We start from the raw sequence: 18,950 nt of genomic DNA on the forward strand, positions 1-18,950 counted from the left end.
AGTCCATAATACTGTAGTTGTGATGTAAACAACACTTTATTTCTAATGGCAACAATGGCAACAAACAAGTAAGGGCTCTCTTTCCCTTTTTTTTTTTTTGGTTTTTTTTTTTTTCCCTCCCACTTTTGTTTTAGATCCAAAATGGAAAAGGAAGAGTTACTTTAAATACACTACTTTTGGAAGAGAAATTGAGAAAGAGTATTTCCACTCTGGAAGGGTTTCATTTATATGTTGCTGTTACCACTGTAGAAACTGCAAGTGAGTACAGTATGGCTTAGCTGATACAGTCCGGAAGATTCACATTGATCTTTCTTGGGTGTAATCTTTTACGTGGGGAATCTGGTCTCACTGGATCCATCTTTGCTGTAAATCTTGCTCATGCTGTAGGGAATTAACTAGAAGAATCCTAGATGGAAAGCAGCTGCTCAAGCTCCAAGTTGCAGAAGATGACATTAGGTAACATTAACTCTTGCCATTAGTTGAAAATGAAAACAAAATCTTTTAGAAAAGTAGATATCCAAGTTATGCAAGTCCATAGTTAGTGCCTCCATAGCAACATACTGTTTGATATTAACAGGTGGTGAGATGAGGGAAGAGGAACTCAGCAGTGTGAAGTTTGTGAGATCTCCTTATGCTCTTGATCTGTCTAACACCAAAAAGTATTTTGTGCCTGGAGCCCCCTTCTCTGTTATGGTATGTAGTGCTCTGACTGTATCTGTCTGCCTCCACAGCAATGCTTTTATATCTGCCCTCTTTCCTTATCTGATCCACTGTGAGCTCTGTAGGACAGAGACCTTCAAGAATAGGTCCAACAGAGCTACTGTTTGTGTGTCTGGTTTGTCTCATTTCTGTATGCTCAGAATCTGAACAGACAGAAAATGCTGGTTTTCTGCTCTAGAAGTTGACATGCACTGTCACACCACAGGGTTTTATAAAACTTAACAATCTCTTTCTCACTTCCATATCAAAAGACTGAAACAAGAATATTGTAACAAATTAATCCCACATCAAATTAAACTTCTGAAAAGTAAAACAGGGTATAGCCTTTTTAAAAAACTGCATTTAAGTTTATGTGGCTTGAAACTTCACACCTTCGATTTTCTAGAGTTTTCTACAAAGAATTGAAGTCAGAAATTTACCTTATAATAGTTAATGACAAATATCTTTGGGACCTACTTAGACCAAATAGATGCCAATTGAAAATCTGGGGCATTTTGTAATCTGTACTCACAGATTTTTGCCTCAATTGAAGACCAGATGGAGTCAATTGCTATCCCTTTTTCTCAAAGCTCAGATTTTTGAATGATGGAGCATACAGTTTTATATTTCTTCTCAGTTTACAAAAATTATAATTATAAATTATAATTGCTTCTTATTTGTGAGCATTTTTTAAAAATAAGATTTCCTTTAAATAACAGAACTTTTTGTTTTGTTTGTTTCAATAGGCATCTGCCACTTTGGTTGATGGTGCTCCTGCTGCCTTCCTCTTTGTCACTGCCACTGTTACCTTGCCTGGAAAACCCCCAGTGAAGAAGACTGCCTTCTGTAACAGGGAAGGTCTGGTTTCCATTACTTTTGACATCCCCAGAGATGCTCAAATGCTTGAAATAAAGGTAAAGAAAATGTGAGCATCCATGTTTAAAAGTATCCCACTGAGAATTGCTCATAAGACAATTATAAACAACTGTGAAGATGATCACATTTCATTAAACTAGCACAGAGGGTGGAACATGATTTCTTACACCACCTGCAGATTCTTGTCCAGATTGTGTAAGATTTGTTATGCAGAGCAGGGGCCTGAAGGATGTCTCAAGTGAAGGACACTCCTGTACATCAGAGCCTTGGGAGTACATGCATTGGTTATAGTGGTGCATTTTTGTGTTTTGGGTGTGCATTTGCCTGGCATGAAGGATAGAAATGGGACTGTAATGAATATCACCATACAAAGTGATTGAAAATTATGAGAAGAAAGTGAAGGAAAAGGTCCTGAGCAATGCAGGGAGTCAACTACATCCGCCCACTCAGAGGGTTCAATTATGTGCACAATATAAAATGGGGAAAAAAAATTGTCTGAATACAAAATCACTTTGTGATTTTGACCCATTTATTCTCATTTAAAAAGAGCCAAGGGTGAAAATGCCAAATGCAAATACAGCAAGAGGCGAGATGGGGTAAGAGAATAAAGTAACTAAAATCCTGGGGTTTGCTGCAACATTCTGCTAATGAGGACTTAGCAATTCCTCCTCTCACTTCACAGTGTTTTCCAAATAACCTGGCACAATATGATTATTGGTGACACTATGCACTGTCTCCTGTGAGACACTTTACTCACTCTGTCCTTTTCTTCCCTGACAGGTAAAGGCTGAAGAGGGTAAAGAAAGGTTAGAAACACCTGAAGCCAGTATCAGAGCTGAAAGATACCAGTCTGCTTCTCCAAACTACCTCAGCATCAGCATCCCGCACACTGTTGTGACACCTGGAGATACCTTACCCATCACCTTGAATGATATTCATCAGCCTGGCAGTGGAAACATTGGCTATTTCTACTATATGGTAAACAGAATAGTATCATATCAGTAATTTCTTTCAGAAATTATGCAACCTGGAACATTTACCTAGTTATTGATACAAGGGAAAACTGAGGGGCTCCAGCAAAGGGCAAGTGGGAAGACTGCTGTTCTGGCATTCCTGACCCACCAAGACAGGCTGAGGGAACTGGGCTTGTTCAGTTGGGTGAAGAGCCTAAAAGTGAGTTAATAGCAACTTAGAACTACTTGAAGAGGGATTAAGGCATGGTGGAGACAAGATGTCCTAGGTGGTGCCATGCAATATAACGAGGGGCCAAGGTTAAAAATTATGGCCCCTCGTAAAGATTCATTTTGGAAAAATCTATTCACTAGTGATGAGTGCAATATTGGAAGAGGTTCCCCAGAAAGTTGAGAGACTTTCCAGCCTTAGAAAAATTCAACACTCAATAAAAGAAACCCTCACAAATCTCACCTAGTCTTACCCTCGTGATGCCTCATCTTAGAGCAAGCAGATGAACTAGAGATCTCCATAGGTTCTTTTCAGAAATTATTTCTATGATTCTGCTATTTTTTATACATTTTCACTTATTTTGGGAGCATGTAAAATGCATAGTATTTATTTTGCTGCATGAGACAAATGTGTTCATGTGTAGATTCCAGGAGTGAATCTGTTGAATGTGAAATGTATTTAATCCCCTTCTTGCTCTCTTTGTCCTAATTTCCCTTGGCAGTCTAAATCTCACAGGACGATAAGTGCCAAGATATCAGTTCTCATTTATTTTTAAAAGGACTCTGATATATTGGAATAATTGTATCCCTAGGAGTTAAGTTTAAGTTTGGGGGTTTGTTTTCAATGGATGATGTATCACAGGGCTAGAACGGGTGCTGCCAGTCTTTGGGAAGGTGTAGTGCTGGGCAGGCAGGACATGTGGGAGGGATGGTGGCAGACACTGCTGGAGCTCAGCAGTGAGGGTCTCTCCCAAACTTTGGTTGTCTTAACAAAGACAGTGAGGATTTCAGGGCAGGCTGTAGCATGCCTTTGTTTCTTCCCGAAACCCTGTATGTTTGGGAAAGCTTCACGTATTTTGTTCAGGGAAGAACACTCTCACTCCTGCTACTGTGCCTGTTTTTCATGCCTCTGACCACCCATGAATATAGTTAACATAATGTAGGAAGGAGTTAAATAGTGAAGGATGGGCTGAAATCAGTTAAAGAAAAGTCTGTGGTACTTTTCCTGGAACCTCCTGCTCCAACTCTTTCACACCTTCTGAAAGATTCAGTACTGATTACAGATTAAATAATGCTGGTATCTTCCTGGATGTGATGACCAGTCATTGTAGAAAACAAAATTTAGTCTACTACCTGGGTACCCCTTCTCAAGCTGTAAGACTGAGTGGAGGGTGACAGATTTGTGTTCAAACCTGGGCCACAAGACCAGTGTAGCAGAGATCCACCACCACAGTGTGCAGATCTCCTCCAGGCTACTGGTATACAGATTGGCAATCAAAACTGTTAGTGCCATTAGAAGAGAATATATTTTAAACAGAAATTGCCTCAGGAAAAAAAACCAAACAAACAAACAAAAAAAAACTAAACCGTAAAATTATGCAACATAATGCCCTTTCTGGAGCATAGTCACTGTATTTGATTTCTCTTTGTTTCTGCCTTGCAGGTTGTGGCAAAGGGACAAGCTGAGCTTCTGGGAAGGGTCCCATCCTCAAACAAAGTAATAAACCTTAAAATCACTGAGAAGATGGTGCCTGCCTTTCGTTTTTTAGCCTACTACTTCATTGAGCACGAGGGCCAGCAAGAGATCATCGCTGATTCTGTGTGGCTGGACGTCACGGATGTCTGCGAAGGAAAGGTGCTTTAAGAGCTTGTGGCCTCTGTTGTTGCATTCCAAAATTTTTTAAAAATGGGGTACTGGCAGAGTAAGTGCAGGCCTGGGATTATAAAGTGAGACATGTAATTTTTATTGAAAAGGAGTCATCAGGAGTTGTGCCAAAAGGTATAGCTCAGAAAGGTTTCCATGTTGTGCCTCAAAGAGATGAAAAATACAGTTTCTTACAGAGAAATCATCCCCTGTGAGTGTCTATATTTTAGAAATCAACAAGAAAACACTGATAAAATTGTTGAGGGGGAAGAATCTCTTTGTAACTTTCTCTTTTTGTAGTGATGTGTGTTGCACAAAAGAAAATGAAGCCATTTATTGGGAAAAATTATGAATTTGAACTAATTTCTCAAGCTTTTAAATTTCTGATAAAAGTAATTTTCTGAGTTTTGGTAGCACTTTAAAAGCTTTTAAAAAGAACAGTTTACATTAGAAAATGAAGTGTAGACAAAATGGGAGCCTTTCTTTCATCTTCCTTCTCTCTTCTTCCTCCTCATTTTGGGACCATAAAGTAAAATGAAAAAAAATGAAGACACAGGAATTTCTCCCAATAACATGAAACCCAATTGAAGAAAATTGTCAGCTGTCTAAAAATATTTTTCCACTGAAAATGTTTGTTTTGGAAAAAGCATATGATATTCCACAGGGGGAAAAAAGTTTTCAAGAAAAAATCATCCATCTCCAACAGACAAACCAATCCTTCATTTATACAAGGGCAAAAATAATGTACACAGGCATTTCTAGTAATAATTAATATTATTTCATAATCACCATGGCTACTTCTTCTTTAAACCATAGAAATGTGTACATCAGAACCAAATCTGTGTTTGCTCAGTTGTGCTAAAAATTTCAAGTGTATGATAAAAAGCAGGAAATATTATTACAGACTGGTTTAAGTTGGTTAATTTTGTACATTACCATGTAATGACAAGGACACTGTACCATGTCTTTCATGGTAATTTTTTTTTCCACTGGAAAATAACAAAATTATATTGAAGACCTCAGTTCCACAAACCCCTAACACAAACTTTAAATTTCCCTTAGTGCTTAAATGTAATTGAAAGTCAACATCCAGTATTCTGCAAGACACATCTTTCAGTTCCCCATGATTTCCTTCAGTGCGAAATATCTGCACCTATGTGTTCCAAAACACAGGATCACTGGCAAAAACTCCTGTGATCACAAAACAGGACCATGTCCCAGCCTCTGACTGCTGACAGTCACAGCTGGCAGTATTCCTGGCCCAAAGAGTCTTCACTTTTCATTAACAAATATGATACTTCTGTTTCAATCTTTTCAATTTAGATTAAAGTGAGAACAGAACAAGACACGTATGAACCAACAGACCAGGTCAACTTACAGGTTGAAATGGACCATGCGGGAAAAGTTGCCCTAGCTGTGGTTGATAAAGCAGTTTTTATTTTGAATAAGAAAAATAAGCTTACAGCCAAAAAGGTAAGATATTTGTAAGAAAATATCGCATCTACTAGTCAAGCAAAATTTTCCATGACTAATGAGAGGATCAAAATGTAATTAATGGCTATTAATTGTTTAGACGGCACTTTGCTAAACTTGAAAATGTTTTTTTCTTTTGCAGTTTAGGATCTATTTAAGATTAATTGCATGTTTAAGATGAGTGGTGTATTTAAGATGGGGATTTCCATCTTATGGCAGACAACTTTGTAAATTTAAAAAAGCATGGCTTGAAAGTGCTCCCAAACTAAAACATCCCTCAACTTTAATCTGCTTCCAAATGCAGCTTGCACCACCAGTTTGTCTTGCTTCTGTGAACCAAAGGCTACAAGAATTTTTCTGATATATATGTAAACTCTTTACAAGCATGTATTATATACCTGTGCCATTTTATTTGGCAGGTATTTAATGCTATGAATTCCTATGATCTTGGCTGTTCTGCGGGTGGTGGCACAAATAGCATTCAAGTTTTTACTGATGTTGGTCTGGCTTTTATATCAGACACGATTCAGTCCAGCATTCGGGAAGGTAAGTGCAATCTGCCCTTTAGAAATTTGTGTAAAACCACTATAGATCTGAGGACAATGCTCAAAAAATCAGAAACATTTTTACTCTTATGCTGTAAAATCTCCTTTGCCTTTGGATTTTTCTTCTTCTGCTCTTCCACCAGATGCTGGCAGCTCGGATATCTCAGATGGTGGGTGCTGGTCCTTTGCTGACCACCTCAGCTGGGGCAGGCAGCAGTTGGCTAGGCTGGAAGATCTGTGGGACTCTCCCTCAAATTGTGGGTCTTCTGTCAATGAGATGGGTCCTAAGACAGGTCTTCATGAATGATGTGAATGATCAGGCTGTTCCTGTCATATCATCGTGACCAAGCACTTCTGTTTTGCCTTCCCAGGATACAAATGCCACCAGGGCACCAGAAGGCAGAAGAGATCTTTGGATTTTCAGAAAAAAATGTCAGGAATCGGTATGTCTGCTCCTCTGGGTGGCCTGAAAATCTTAGCAGGGGGAGGCAAAGGGATGTGTCTGGGATCTAGGAGGCAATAAGTAATGGCATAGTGAAGGATGCCAAGGTAGTCTTAGTTCTAGTTCTTGCATTATATGACATAGCACAAATGTATGTACTATGCTGCATGATGCATCATTCATCAGCATAGCTCAAAACCCAAAACCAAATAATGCTTATAAATGCAAACTAGTTCACTGCTTTATAATCCCAAATGCAAAGCACTTCTAGTAGATAACATGTCATGTCAGCAGTCACAACTTTGAGGTTTTCAAAATCATTTGTATGGTCAGAAGATGTTTTATAAATCCTTTTTTTTTTTTCCTTGACATTCTGCTTTGAAGTTGTGCCAACTTTGGTACTTTGTGCTGCAATTAAGAGAAGAGTATAGCATTTGGTATAAATTGTCGATTTGTGCAATTTCTTTTTCTCAATTTCTTGCCAGAAGACATGAAGGCTTGGAGTTTGATTCTTTCTTTCTTTTGAAATCAGACTCTGAGAAAGAGAACACTGGTATTGCTATTTCTATTGAGAATTCCAGCCTGCAAAGAGGATTCAACTTTTAATTCAGTCTGACTGGGAAGAGAGGGCTTAGAACAGAATTTCTAGGATGCCATAGAGCCTATGATTTCCTCCTGTGTTTGTGGACGGTTTTTAGGATGGACTGTTTGCAGGGTCCCAGGCTGAAGCTTGGCTTTGCAGTAGAAACTGATGTTAATGGCAAAGAATGACAGGAATGAGCACAATGAACACCTTTACACTGATTTCTACTTACACAGCACTAATTCTGGGCTTTAATTCTGTTGCAGCCAGCAGATACCAAAACACTGCTCTACTAAAATGCTGCCAAGATGGAATGAAATTAAATCCCATGAGGTTTTCTTGTGCAAAAAGACTTGCAAAGGTGTCTGGCTCCCAGGAATGCAGGAATGCCTTCCAGGACTGCTGTGAGAAAGCCACAGCCCTCAGGAAGCAGGCGAAGCAGAGGAACAGAGTGGGCTTGGCACGACGTAAAGAGCAGTGGCATACAGCTCTGCCACTTTCACCCTTCTTGTGGTGGCTGGGGAGGGTCAAGGGGTTTTAGTGCTGTGGGGCTGGGGAGGAAGTTTTCGTGTCAGCATTTCAGAGAGCCCTGGTGCAGTGCAGCAGCCACACAGCATTGCATTTTCACACCTGCACACTGGGGAGGTGGGAGTGGGACGGGATAACTTCTTGGGGTGAAAAAAGGCAGAAATCACTTCAGCCACTGCTGGCCCCTCCAGTCTTACAGAGGAACTGATGGCCCCTGCCCACACCCCAGAAAGGCCACAGACAGCAGAGCAGAGAAGGGGGTGGTTGTCTGCATTCAGGGCTCCAAGTGGTCTCAGATTTAAGCCTCTTTAATTAGTGGTACTACTATTATATTACAAAAACAAAAACAAAACAAAACAAAAAAAAAAAACAAAACAAAACAAAAAAAAAAAACCACAAAAAAAAACCCACAAAACTTTGCATCTAAAATGATCTCATTCTGAGTGTAATTTCTGCTACCATTTCTCACAGATTTCCCCTGTCTGTCACCAAGTATGGGACACTGGGAACATCTTTGCTAGCCTTACTACAGGGTACTGATTTCTCATTTAGTAGCATACAGTTATTGAAGTTGAAAAGAGGGACTATTTCTTTGTTCAGGGAAAAGCTATGTCATTGCTTCTTTTTTTTTTTTCAACATTTTTCTTTAATGTATAAGATGAAACCTAGATGAAATCTTTTCATTCAGAGCATTTTTGTGCTCTTACAAGTTGACTCTCTGCAAGACAGTATAAGTCAGCAGCTGAAGACTTCCAAAAAGAAACCTCACTCCTGTTTTGCAGAATACAATGAACATGAAGAATTGTTTGATGAAACCTCTGTCAGCTTGCGCAGTTATTTTCCTGAGAGCTGGTGGTGGAGTCTTGAAGAAGTGGAAGGCCCTGGAAAGCACAGGTACTGTGTTGCCTGACTAGCTGAATATGTTTAAATTTGTACTCTCAAATGTCTATAAATATCAGCTTTATGTAGTATCTGATGCAGAGGACTTCAGAATATTGCAAGTACTTTGTCTCCACAACTGAGGGAATATGTTTTTCTCTTTAAATACTCAAACTTTATTAAATTACAATGTCTACATTTTATGCATGCCTTCTAATATATTTTATTTTGTGTTTTTAGTGTAAAAAACTTCGCTCCTGACTCTATAACTACCTGGGAAGTTCAGGCAATAAGTATATCTCCTGAAAAAGGTATAAGTATTGAGTATTTTTTGTTTGTTTCTTTGTTTATGGATGAATAGAGGATGTGTATTTTTTAAAAGAGAGATACAATATTATGTTGACAGAATAAAACAGTCTGTACTGTTTTACTTGATGATCTTGAAGGTCTCTTCCAACCTAGTCATTCTGTGATTCTGTGAAAAAACACTGTGTTTTGATCATAATAGCTACTTCTCTCTTTTATGCCATGTTAAAGCCCAACTAGAAGTTAAGGTATATATTTATAAAAGCAGCATGAAGTAGGGTCTCAAGGATGATGGGTCATACAATCAAAATTGTCATTTATTCTTTCCACTCTTTAAACCACCTCATTTTAGCTTCCACATGGCCAGGAAGCCACATGAGAGGTAGGAGCAGTAACACCACTTTTCTTTGAATAATTCTGGGACCAGGTTCTGGCCATCAAAGCATGAACATCTGTGGCCTCTATGGCAGAAAAGAGCACCAGGAAACCAGCAAAGGACCGGCAAGGGCTGGACACCAGAGAGCCCAGGTTCCCATGTGCTGCCCTCTGGGAGCTCCTAGGAGTTGATGAGAACTACACAGGATGGACAAAGGGTCTATACTGTACTGCCCACTCCCCTTTGAAAGGGGAGGAAAACTGGGCCACATTTCACTCACAAAACATACAAATCCTTCTACCAAGTTTTAGCTATCAAAAACTATGGAAGTGACTCCAGGGGGCAAACTGGAGATAGGTCTCTAGTGCAGATGAGTTTAAATGAGTTCTGAATATGCCTGTTTTCTTCGCCTGCTCAGGGGAGCCCAGGCACTATTTTTGATTTGACATTTAACTTCCTATCAGCTGATGTTAAGTGTGCAATTCTCGATTCTAGCTGTTTTCCTTTTTCTCACTCCAGGTTTCTGTGTGGCTGATCCCCACACCTTTGCAGTTTTCAAAGACTTTTTTGTGTCCTTGAGATTACCGTACTCAGTCAGACGACACGAGCAACTGGAAATAAAAGCAGTGGTTTACAACTACCTGCCCAATGATCTCCAGGTAGTGTTACCAACAACTGCTGTACCTTGCATGCCTAGCTAGCTAGATCTATAGTTTTGTAATGATTTAATGGGAATGACCTGGCCATCCTTCAGTGCTCCCCTAAAGCCCAGACACAGTGCTCTTATCTTGAAAGCTTTCCCAAGGATCCAGTTCTACTTGGTAATCAAGCTTATCATATAAAGCAGATTTCATTCACCATGTTTCATAGACATATCCTTTGTCTGTGGGTACTTCTTCCCCTTCATTGAAGCAATCTGTTCCCTTTTTGCTGCCTTCTGATCTGGACAATACCCAGTGCTGACACTGACACTCTCTAACACTTCACAAGATACACAAGATAGTAAATGAGTAAATAGTAAATGAGTATGAGCCCACCATACAATGTTAGCCACAAAACTCATTGAGCATACAACACAGGGCCAATTTTTCTCTTCATGTGACTGCTATGCAGTCCTGCATATGGCCACAGTTGTCACTGGGCTTAGGGCCTCCATCGTCCTAAGGCTGGTACTCTTTTTTTCACTTCTTCCTATCTCCTAACCAGCTGTTCAACCAGCATCCTCTGAACTGCATTGAATTGTGTAGAGCTGGGATGTATAAAAATGCACTGTCCTTCTTACTTCACTGTGGTTCAGGGAGAGGCCAAAACTCTGTTTCGAGTTTAGTGTAAGGAAGAAATGTTAGCTGATTTACCTTCAGAGCCCTAATCAATATAGCTGAATATTAACAGACCATGGTGCCACAGAACAATTTACATTGGAAGGGGCATCCAGAGGTATTTTCCAGTGCAGTGGTGCACCAGAACTGCTCTGGGGCATTGCCTTGTCCCCACAGGTGATAGTGAAGATGGAGGCAGTGAAGGGGCTGTGCACCGCAGAGACTACGGCGAAGGCTGTGCAGCTGCCACTGCTGGCTAAGGGGAACTCGGCAACACCAGCCTTCTTCTCAGTCGTCCCTCTGACTGTGGGAGAAATCCCAATCACCATTATCGCTTTCGACCAGGATTCTGGGCACAGTGATAGCATTAGGAAGAATCTCAAAGTTGTGGTATGTATAACTAATTGAGGGCAGGCACTTCACAAATTGTCCTCAAATGCGACATTCACTACGTGTGGAGCTCTTGTGGAGGGAGTGGAAAGGTACAAACATAAAGCTGGAAGCAATGCAGGAAATCCATTTTTTAGCAAGGACTGAGGGACAAAAATTAAGCCTCTGTGTGTGTTGTATATGGAAATGTTTGTTCTCTATGGCAATGAACATCCTTTACCCATGACACAGCAACAAATTCTTCAGCAGGTGACTGTCTTAGAATCCTTAACTTCTCCCTGCTTCATCAACATGTATGAAAATTCTTTTTTCCTTGTGAAGCCAAGATTGAAGATGTCCATCTAGCAAACTTTTAAGAAGGAAATGCTCTCTGCTGGTAATAAATTAAACCCTATTTTATTCCTTCTGGTCAATGGATCAATCTTCACTCTTAACAATTACATAGGTAAAAACATGCAAAACATGCTAACAAAGATGCTGTATTGATTATTTAATACCTTATCTCTCTTTCAAAATTATGAAAAGGAGGAGCCTTTTAGAAAAAATTACTTTTCAAGTGCCAACACAGACTCATTACAATACCTAAGTCATCCATGGAGGGCTTTTTTCCATCCACACAAAAAGTGCAAAATATGAATCCTTGCATTCCTGATGTCAGGTATTACCATGTAGGTAAGAATAAGGCACAGGATGCTGGGTACCTGCTGTTGTTAAAGGCTATAACTTTTGTAGGTATAGACACAGTCTCAGAGTTCAGTGTTACACCAAAACACTAGAAGTAGCTATAAAAATAGCTTTATTAAAACTGAAACTGTAGGAAGAGGGGTGTGAGGAATCAGAAGGAAAACATGTTTAAGTCTTACATCCAAGATGTACTCAGAATTTCAAGGATTTCATGCATGAGAGGTTTACAAAAATGAGACCTTCTGTGAACTTGATAGGTCACAAAGCTGAGAATGAAGTTTGAAGTTTAATTTTTGGAAGTTGGTTTTGGTTAAAGGAATTTCATTTAGAGAAATGTTTCAATAGTAACACAAAAAAATCAGCAAAGTTTATCAGGATTTCAGCTGGGAAACTGAAATTCTGATTTGGAGGTTGAGTTTTACCTAGAGAGAAATCGCCCTTCAAAATCACTTATTTGTGCCACCTGCTGGCCTAGTGCTTGGGTGGACCTCACTGGTTTCTTGCAGCTTAATTTCAGTTGTGAGCACTTGCAAAAGTTTTGACTTTTCTTTCTTTAACTGTGCAGGCTGAAGGTGTTTTACAGAGAGAAGAAGAGACCATTTGCATTAACAGTGGCCGTAAGTTACCCAAAATGGTTAGATACGGGTGAGGTTTAGAGTAAGAATGAGGAGTGGATTATGGGTGCAGCGGAATACTCCTTAATGCACAGATGTTCCTTTGGTTAACCAGAACTTGTCAGAAATCTCTCCATCCAATACATAGAAAAAGACTCGTGAAAGGAAAAAAAAATTCTAAATGTTTATAATTGATTTATTTTACTTTTGTTTTTCAAGGTATCATTCTTTATATATTAACTGGGTATCTATTTAATTCACTAATGGGTCTTAAAAGGTATTAAAAACAAGGGTTTTTCAAGTGTAAAATATTGCTAAAGATTGAAAATTAAATCACTATAAGAAATATATTTTTTCTAAAATTACAGAATGTTGTTTATGTTTTCAAAGTCTTGATGTAGATATCTTTTTTTTTTTTTTAATATATTAATTTATTTACAGTGAAGTCCCATACAGTTGACCTGAACAGACCATCTAATATGGTACCGGGTTCTGATAGCCACGTGTTAGTTAGCCTGAAAGGTAAATGGAATTTTTTTGTCAACAACTTCTCCATAGGTGACAAGGGACAGGTCTCTCTGTGCTGCTCATTCCTGCATGGAAAGACTCCATTCTCTCTCCTGTTTTTTCTGTTATGACTCAAATGGTCTGTGCTACATGGCCAGGTCATAAAAAAAAACATCCCCAGGGTTGAGGCAGTACCTCTTCCTCTTTCTAACTACTCCTTCTTACTTGTAGTGAGTGTAATAGCTTTATGAGATCCATCCTTCCTCTCTGTGCTGGGACTAACATTATGGGAAAGCCAGATGTGAAGTGAAGAGCTCATCTTCTCTAAAAACTTCATGCAGGGCTGTAGAAATCTGCCTTGGATTCCAGAAATAAGGATGCCAGACTCTGATGTATAGGTTCTGGAGAGTTCTGTATTTCCAAAGAGGAAATATGTTCATATATTCATTTAATCAAATATAGTTGTGTGTGGTGTGTATATATATATACATACATACATACATACATACATATATATATATATATATATGTATATGTATATATATATACTCATGCATACATATTTTAAAACATCCATTAGCAACTACTTTTATTAGTGATAAGTATTTCTCCCCCTGCCCCCCAGAAATGTAAAATAATGCATTTGTGACACAAAGGGTATTGGCCTCCATTTCAAATCTGTGTTCTAAAATAAAGGGATCATTGAATTTGTAAAGTTATAAAATTGCACAGAGAAAAATAAAATCACATAAAATGTTTGTCATGATTAATGCACAATCTTTTTATCCTTCTGTGGGAGGATCAGGGCTGGTTTGACAAGATTTTTCCAGCCCAAACCTGATAGACAAGTCTTTCCTCCTTCGTTTATTCCCTGCCTCCAGTAGTCTGAGGACTCTTTCTCCTTCATATTCCTTAACTGTGCCAGCCTCCTTTCTCCAGCTTTCCCGGGGCCTGGCACCTCATCCTTGCCCTTCTTCAAAGAGCTTTATGAAGTCCCAGGTAGCTAAGAACAGTGTTAAGCAGTGAGGAGTATCAGGCCATGCTGGAATATCAGCCTGTAGTTAGGATCACCTTTCTTCATATTTACAGTTTAAAATAAGATACATACTACAGCTTGTATTTTTTACAACAGGGAACATTATGGATCAGTCTGTTGAAAACTGTCTGAGTCTCAGCGGAGTTGAGAAGCTGATTCAGCTGCCCACAGGCTGTGCAGAGCAAACGATGGTGAAAATGGCCCCTGCAGTCTACGCCATTGAGTACCTGGATGCCAGCGAGCAGTGGGTGAACTTTAACCCCGAGCTGAAGCAGGAAGCCATCAGTATGATTGAAAAAGGTAAGCAGAAAAAACAAAACAAGGTAAACCAACCAGAAGCCAAAGGAAGGGATCCTTGTTATCCGTTTGCACTGCACACTGGCTGCAGCTGCCTCCTGAAGGAGTGCCCACTGTCTTACCACAGCTTCACAGAAATGCCCCTGGCAGTCTGCAGACAGATATGACACATGAGGGACAGAACATGTGAGGAGGACACTAATTACCAGCATCTGGCACTGGATGGTATTGACATTGACAGTCCATTCTCTCTCTTGCCTAATTTAGAAGTGGAAAGTAAAATCTGAGCTGATCGATGAAAATTCCTTTCAAACTAAATGGATAGCAAAGGCCAGTTGTTCATTGCCTCCAAATGTTCAAAATCAACCAAGATGAATCACATCCTAAAAATGCTTATTTCTCCCTATGGTTCACAGACACTGCTTAGAATAAGCCAGCTGGGATGTAGACATCTCTGTCTGTGGCTGTCAACAGAAGTATGACAAAGGAAATTCCCAATGCTAATCATGATATTGACACCTTCCCTTGCCCACTCCTGTATTCAGGGAAGGAGTTTCCTTAGGGAGAGGACACCTGCAATTCTGCTTCTGGAAGACTCCACTCCAAGATGTGATCCAAAGCTGGTATTAAATGTACAGCAAAGCCAGGACCACATTTCCACAGTATGTGGAAATGTTCCAGCTCACAGGAATTAACACAGGGAATTGTCAGTATTGGAGCAGGTACAGCTGATCTTTCTAAATATAGTGGTGTGCTTATGGCATAAAGCAGTAAAATGCACTTGTCATTGTGATCTTCAGATATGATAAACACATTTCATTAATGAAAAAATAAGTGTATAAAAAATTAAATTATAAATTAAAAGCATGCTAGCAGTTGCTGCATGGAGATCTTTGCCTATTTATCAAGCCTGCCAAAAGTGACATGAGATCCTGCTAACAAGTATTTAGTATTATCAGCATCATTTAGTGCCTACATTATGCTTTTATTGATTCTTATTGAAGTTCTTCAGTGTAAAAAATTCATTATGTGGCTACAATACAGACTTTGTCAAAATAATAGCAGTCAAGATCAGAAGCCACAAGTCATGATTTTTCTAAGACTTTGTCTGACCCAACAGATGATGTTTTGTATACTTTTTGATTCAATGCACCATAAAATCAACAGCTTGAAAAGTTGTCAATAATGGGAAACAATTTCCCAATATTCACGACACATACAATGTTTTATAACCATAGGTATCTGTAATTTTTAGGTTATTTTCTTGGCTCAATTAAGTCAAACAAGGCAGCGGACCTTCTAAGCCTAGTGATTTTTCTGTGTCAAATTCTGCTGACCCAGTCATTTCCTCCTTAATGCCCCACTGAACACCTCCATGAACTCTTCCACCAGTCAATACAAAACATGTCCATTATAATACAAATGATGTAGGAAAATATCCAATAAATATGGATGTTTCTTTGAACAGTTACATACTGTCCTGTTCTTGCAGGTTACATTAGAGTGCTTGAGTTTCAGAAGGAGGATGGGTCCTATGGAGCATTTAGAACAACCCCCAGTAGTGTATGGTAAGTTATTTTCTTTTCCTGGGGTTTTGTTTTTGGAGTTTTATTTTTGTTTATTTGGTTGGGCTTTTTTTTTTTTTTTTTCAATTTACCTCTATTATCATTTGATGCATCAGAAGCTTTTCTTTGGTGATGGATTTTGAAAATCTGGTGGTTGCCTATATACTTTTGTCATGAATAATCAGCCACCAAATTCTCTGACTGTATTAAGTCCTTGGTGAAGGAGATTTATACTGAACCACTGATTATTTTGCATTTGCCACAGAGTAGAAATATTCAAGCCGATGCTGAACATTAACTCGCTAGGTTCCAGTGAGTGCACTGTGCTGAATATGAGTTTGTGCATAAAATTAGTATGTTTTTCTTCCTGTCAATACAGTCTTCTATAAATATCTCTCAGCACAAGTTTGGAAAATTTTCTTTTGTGCAGGTTAACTGCATTCATTGTTAAAGTGCTCACAAGGAGCAGAGAATACTTCAGCATCCAAGACAGTCACATAAGCAACTCAATTTCCTACTTGGTTAATCAACAGCAGGCAGATGGTTCATTCCATGACCACCACCCTGTAATGGACAGGGAAATGCAGGTAGGTCATCCATAGTTAGAATAATTTGTTGTGCATTTAGGGCTATCAGGGATTGAAAGGGATGCTGTGAATTGTTAAATAACAAGAAATGTATCTAAAGAGAATAAATCTGTAATGTAAGTACAAAAATCTGTAATGTAAAATTATTTTGTAAAGATGTCTGTTATGTCAGATGCATAGCTAGCACTTCACTTTACCTTTTTATACAGTCTTAGATACTTTTTTCAGCTATGCCTATCGAGCACTTAAAATATTATTTGGGGGTGGTCATATATTTGGTAAAAATGTAAGCCTTTTATTGCCAAAGGCAATAGAGTGTAGAATTATAACTTTGTTTTGAAGGGGCATCCAGAGCTCATCTAGTCCAAATGCTGCTCAAAACAATTCTAGTTAGATCAGATTGTACAAGGCCACGTCCAGCTGTGTCTTGAATACGTCCCAGTCTGTCTGGGTAACCTGTTTCAGTATTTCACCATGGCCATGGTGAAAAAAAATGTTTACACTTAATCACAATTTCCAGTTGCATATCTTGGTCTACATAACCTCTGTAACTGTCCGTAAACACAAAATTATTATACTGTCCATGAATTTAGTCTAGGAAAGTAATGTGCATCTTCCAAAACTCATTGAAAATGCAATGTAGCAACCATGTATATATGAAAAAACATAGATTAATATTTTTAATGATCTCTGTCAAATAACTAGTGAGACTTTCACCCCCAAAGCTAGTTTCAGTTGATGTAACACTGTTGGGGAAAAAGAAACAAGTAGCTCAAGGACTGGTCAAAGGGTTTTGGGTTTTTTGACCTGTGTTCAAGCTGAGATAATCTTCTATCTTACATATCCTTCAAGAGCTTTCAGGGGGAAAAAAAGTTAATGAGATCACAGTGCTTACTTTATCAAGAAGAGGGATAAGAAATGATGTAGTATTGGTGTATAAATACCTTTACGAGAGAGTTCTGTCTGCAAGGTAGAGGGCTCTTTAGTGTGTAAAGAGTAGCACAGAAATGAAAACAACCCCACCCTCCTAGTGACTCAACACTGAAACTATGAATGTTTCAATGAGAAATTAGAGATTTTTAGCTCTAAGATAAATAACTAAATATTTGATTATCAGCTGGTTTCACGTGGTGGGTTCCTGATCACTTACACTGTTCAATGCAACCTTTAATGTTGCCACCATAGAAGATATACTTTAGATGGACACATATTATTGAGAAAAATTTAAGGCAACAGCTACATAGTACATGATCAGAGGGTTTGCAGAGAAAATCCTTGACTTCTTGGAAAGTAATTGTCTAGATTTAATCATAAATATATGCATGCCCATTTAACTTTTCATATTTCATCTTTCAGGGTGGCATTAAGTCAGCAGAAGACGATTTGGCTATGACAGCCTTTGTAACCATAGCATTGCAACAGACCCTACGTGTCTACCCATCACCTGATGTGGTAGGAAGCCTGGCTCTTTAAGTCTGCAGTCTATTGCACAATGGCATATCCACACTACCATCTCTTGGAGAATTGCAAATGGGGTTTAAAATCTGCTTACATCTGTGGTGGATAGGAAAAGATGTCGTGGCCTATTATACAACAAGGTGTTTTGAGCTACATGCTCTATCATCAATGGCTTTAATTGCTAAGCAAATATTGTTATAATTGTCTTAAAAATTACTACAGGGAAGTATTCTAATTTCCAAGTACTATTTTCCTAGTGCCAGAAGCAACAGTTAGCAGGTCTCAGTGATCTTTACAAATGGATCCATTCTGTTTTCACAGGCACGAGTGATTACAGGAGCAGTGGCTTACATGAAAAATCAATTTTCAAGAAACACTGACTGCTATTCTATAGTCATCACTGCTTATGCTCTGACACTTGTGCAGTCTGATAGTCAAGAAGCTCAGTTTGTGAAAGAAAAATTTAGGGACTGTTCTTCTTTTGATGAAGGTACTGGTAACATTCTTAAAAATCCCTTTAAAAAGCACTTTTCCTAAAGGAAACACTCTGAGCACACTTATATGAACAAAACAATTTGAAGTAAATGAAGAAAAAATAATTTTATACAACTGTATATGTATATATGTAATATATTTAGTTATTTAAATTGCATAATTAAATATTTTAATATTTGACATTTTAATATGTAATTTTAATAATTAATATCACTATAAAGTGACAGCTAGTGAAGCCTGGATCATAACCTTCTCTGATTTTGAAACTGGATCAAAACTACAGTAAATATTTATTTATTTTTTCTCCTTACCTTGGGAAGAAAAAGAAGTCCAAGCCAAATGAGAAAGAAGAAACTTCATATGAAAAAATAGCAACATACAGGAGTAGTCCAGACTAGATTTGTAATCCAGCCCACCTTCTTTCAAAGCCCTCCACCAGTTCTGAGTGCTTTGTCCCAGCTCCCC

General features: G+C 38.7%; 1 protein-coding gene across 1 annotated transcript in view; it reads left to right on the forward strand.

The window, feature by feature from the left end:
• Positions 1–18,950, forward strand: part of LOC128804144 (complement C4-like) — a 41,159-nt gene that overhangs the window by 8,625 nt on the left and 13,584 nt on the right. The window contains exons 9-28 of the mRNA XM_053971675.1: positions 135–258; positions 578–693; positions 1,446–1,613; positions 2,356–2,553; positions 4,201–4,392; positions 5,725–5,874; positions 6,294–6,420; positions 6,791–6,862; positions 7,711–7,911; positions 8,755–8,866; positions 9,092–9,162; positions 10,053–10,192; positions 11,030–11,242; positions 12,492–12,543; positions 12,982–13,062; positions 14,180–14,383; positions 15,873–15,948; positions 16,376–16,532; positions 17,889–17,984; positions 18,312–18,480. Coding sequence (XP_053827650.1) covers positions 135–258; positions 578–693; positions 1,446–1,613; positions 2,356–2,553; positions 4,201–4,392; positions 5,725–5,874; positions 6,294–6,420; positions 6,791–6,862; positions 7,711–7,911; positions 8,755–8,866; positions 9,092–9,162; positions 10,053–10,192; positions 11,030–11,242; positions 12,492–12,543; positions 12,982–13,062; positions 14,180–14,383; positions 15,873–15,948; positions 16,376–16,532; positions 17,889–17,984; positions 18,312–18,480 — 2,719 coding nt within the window. The remainder of the gene's footprint in view (positions 1–134; positions 259–577; positions 694–1,445; positions 1,614–2,355; positions 2,554–4,200; positions 4,393–5,724; positions 5,875–6,293; positions 6,421–6,790; positions 6,863–7,710; positions 7,912–8,754; positions 8,867–9,091; positions 9,163–10,052; positions 10,193–11,029; positions 11,243–12,491; positions 12,544–12,981; positions 13,063–14,179; positions 14,384–15,872; positions 15,949–16,375; positions 16,533–17,888; positions 17,985–18,311; positions 18,481–18,950) is intronic.

This window comes from Vidua macroura, chromosome 2 (assembly GCF_024509145.1).
Source record: "Vidua macroura isolate BioBank_ID:100142 chromosome 2, ASM2450914v1, whole genome shotgun sequence".
In the NCBI taxonomy this organism is placed as follows: Eukaryota; Metazoa; Chordata; class Aves; order Passeriformes; family Viduidae; genus Vidua; species Vidua macroura.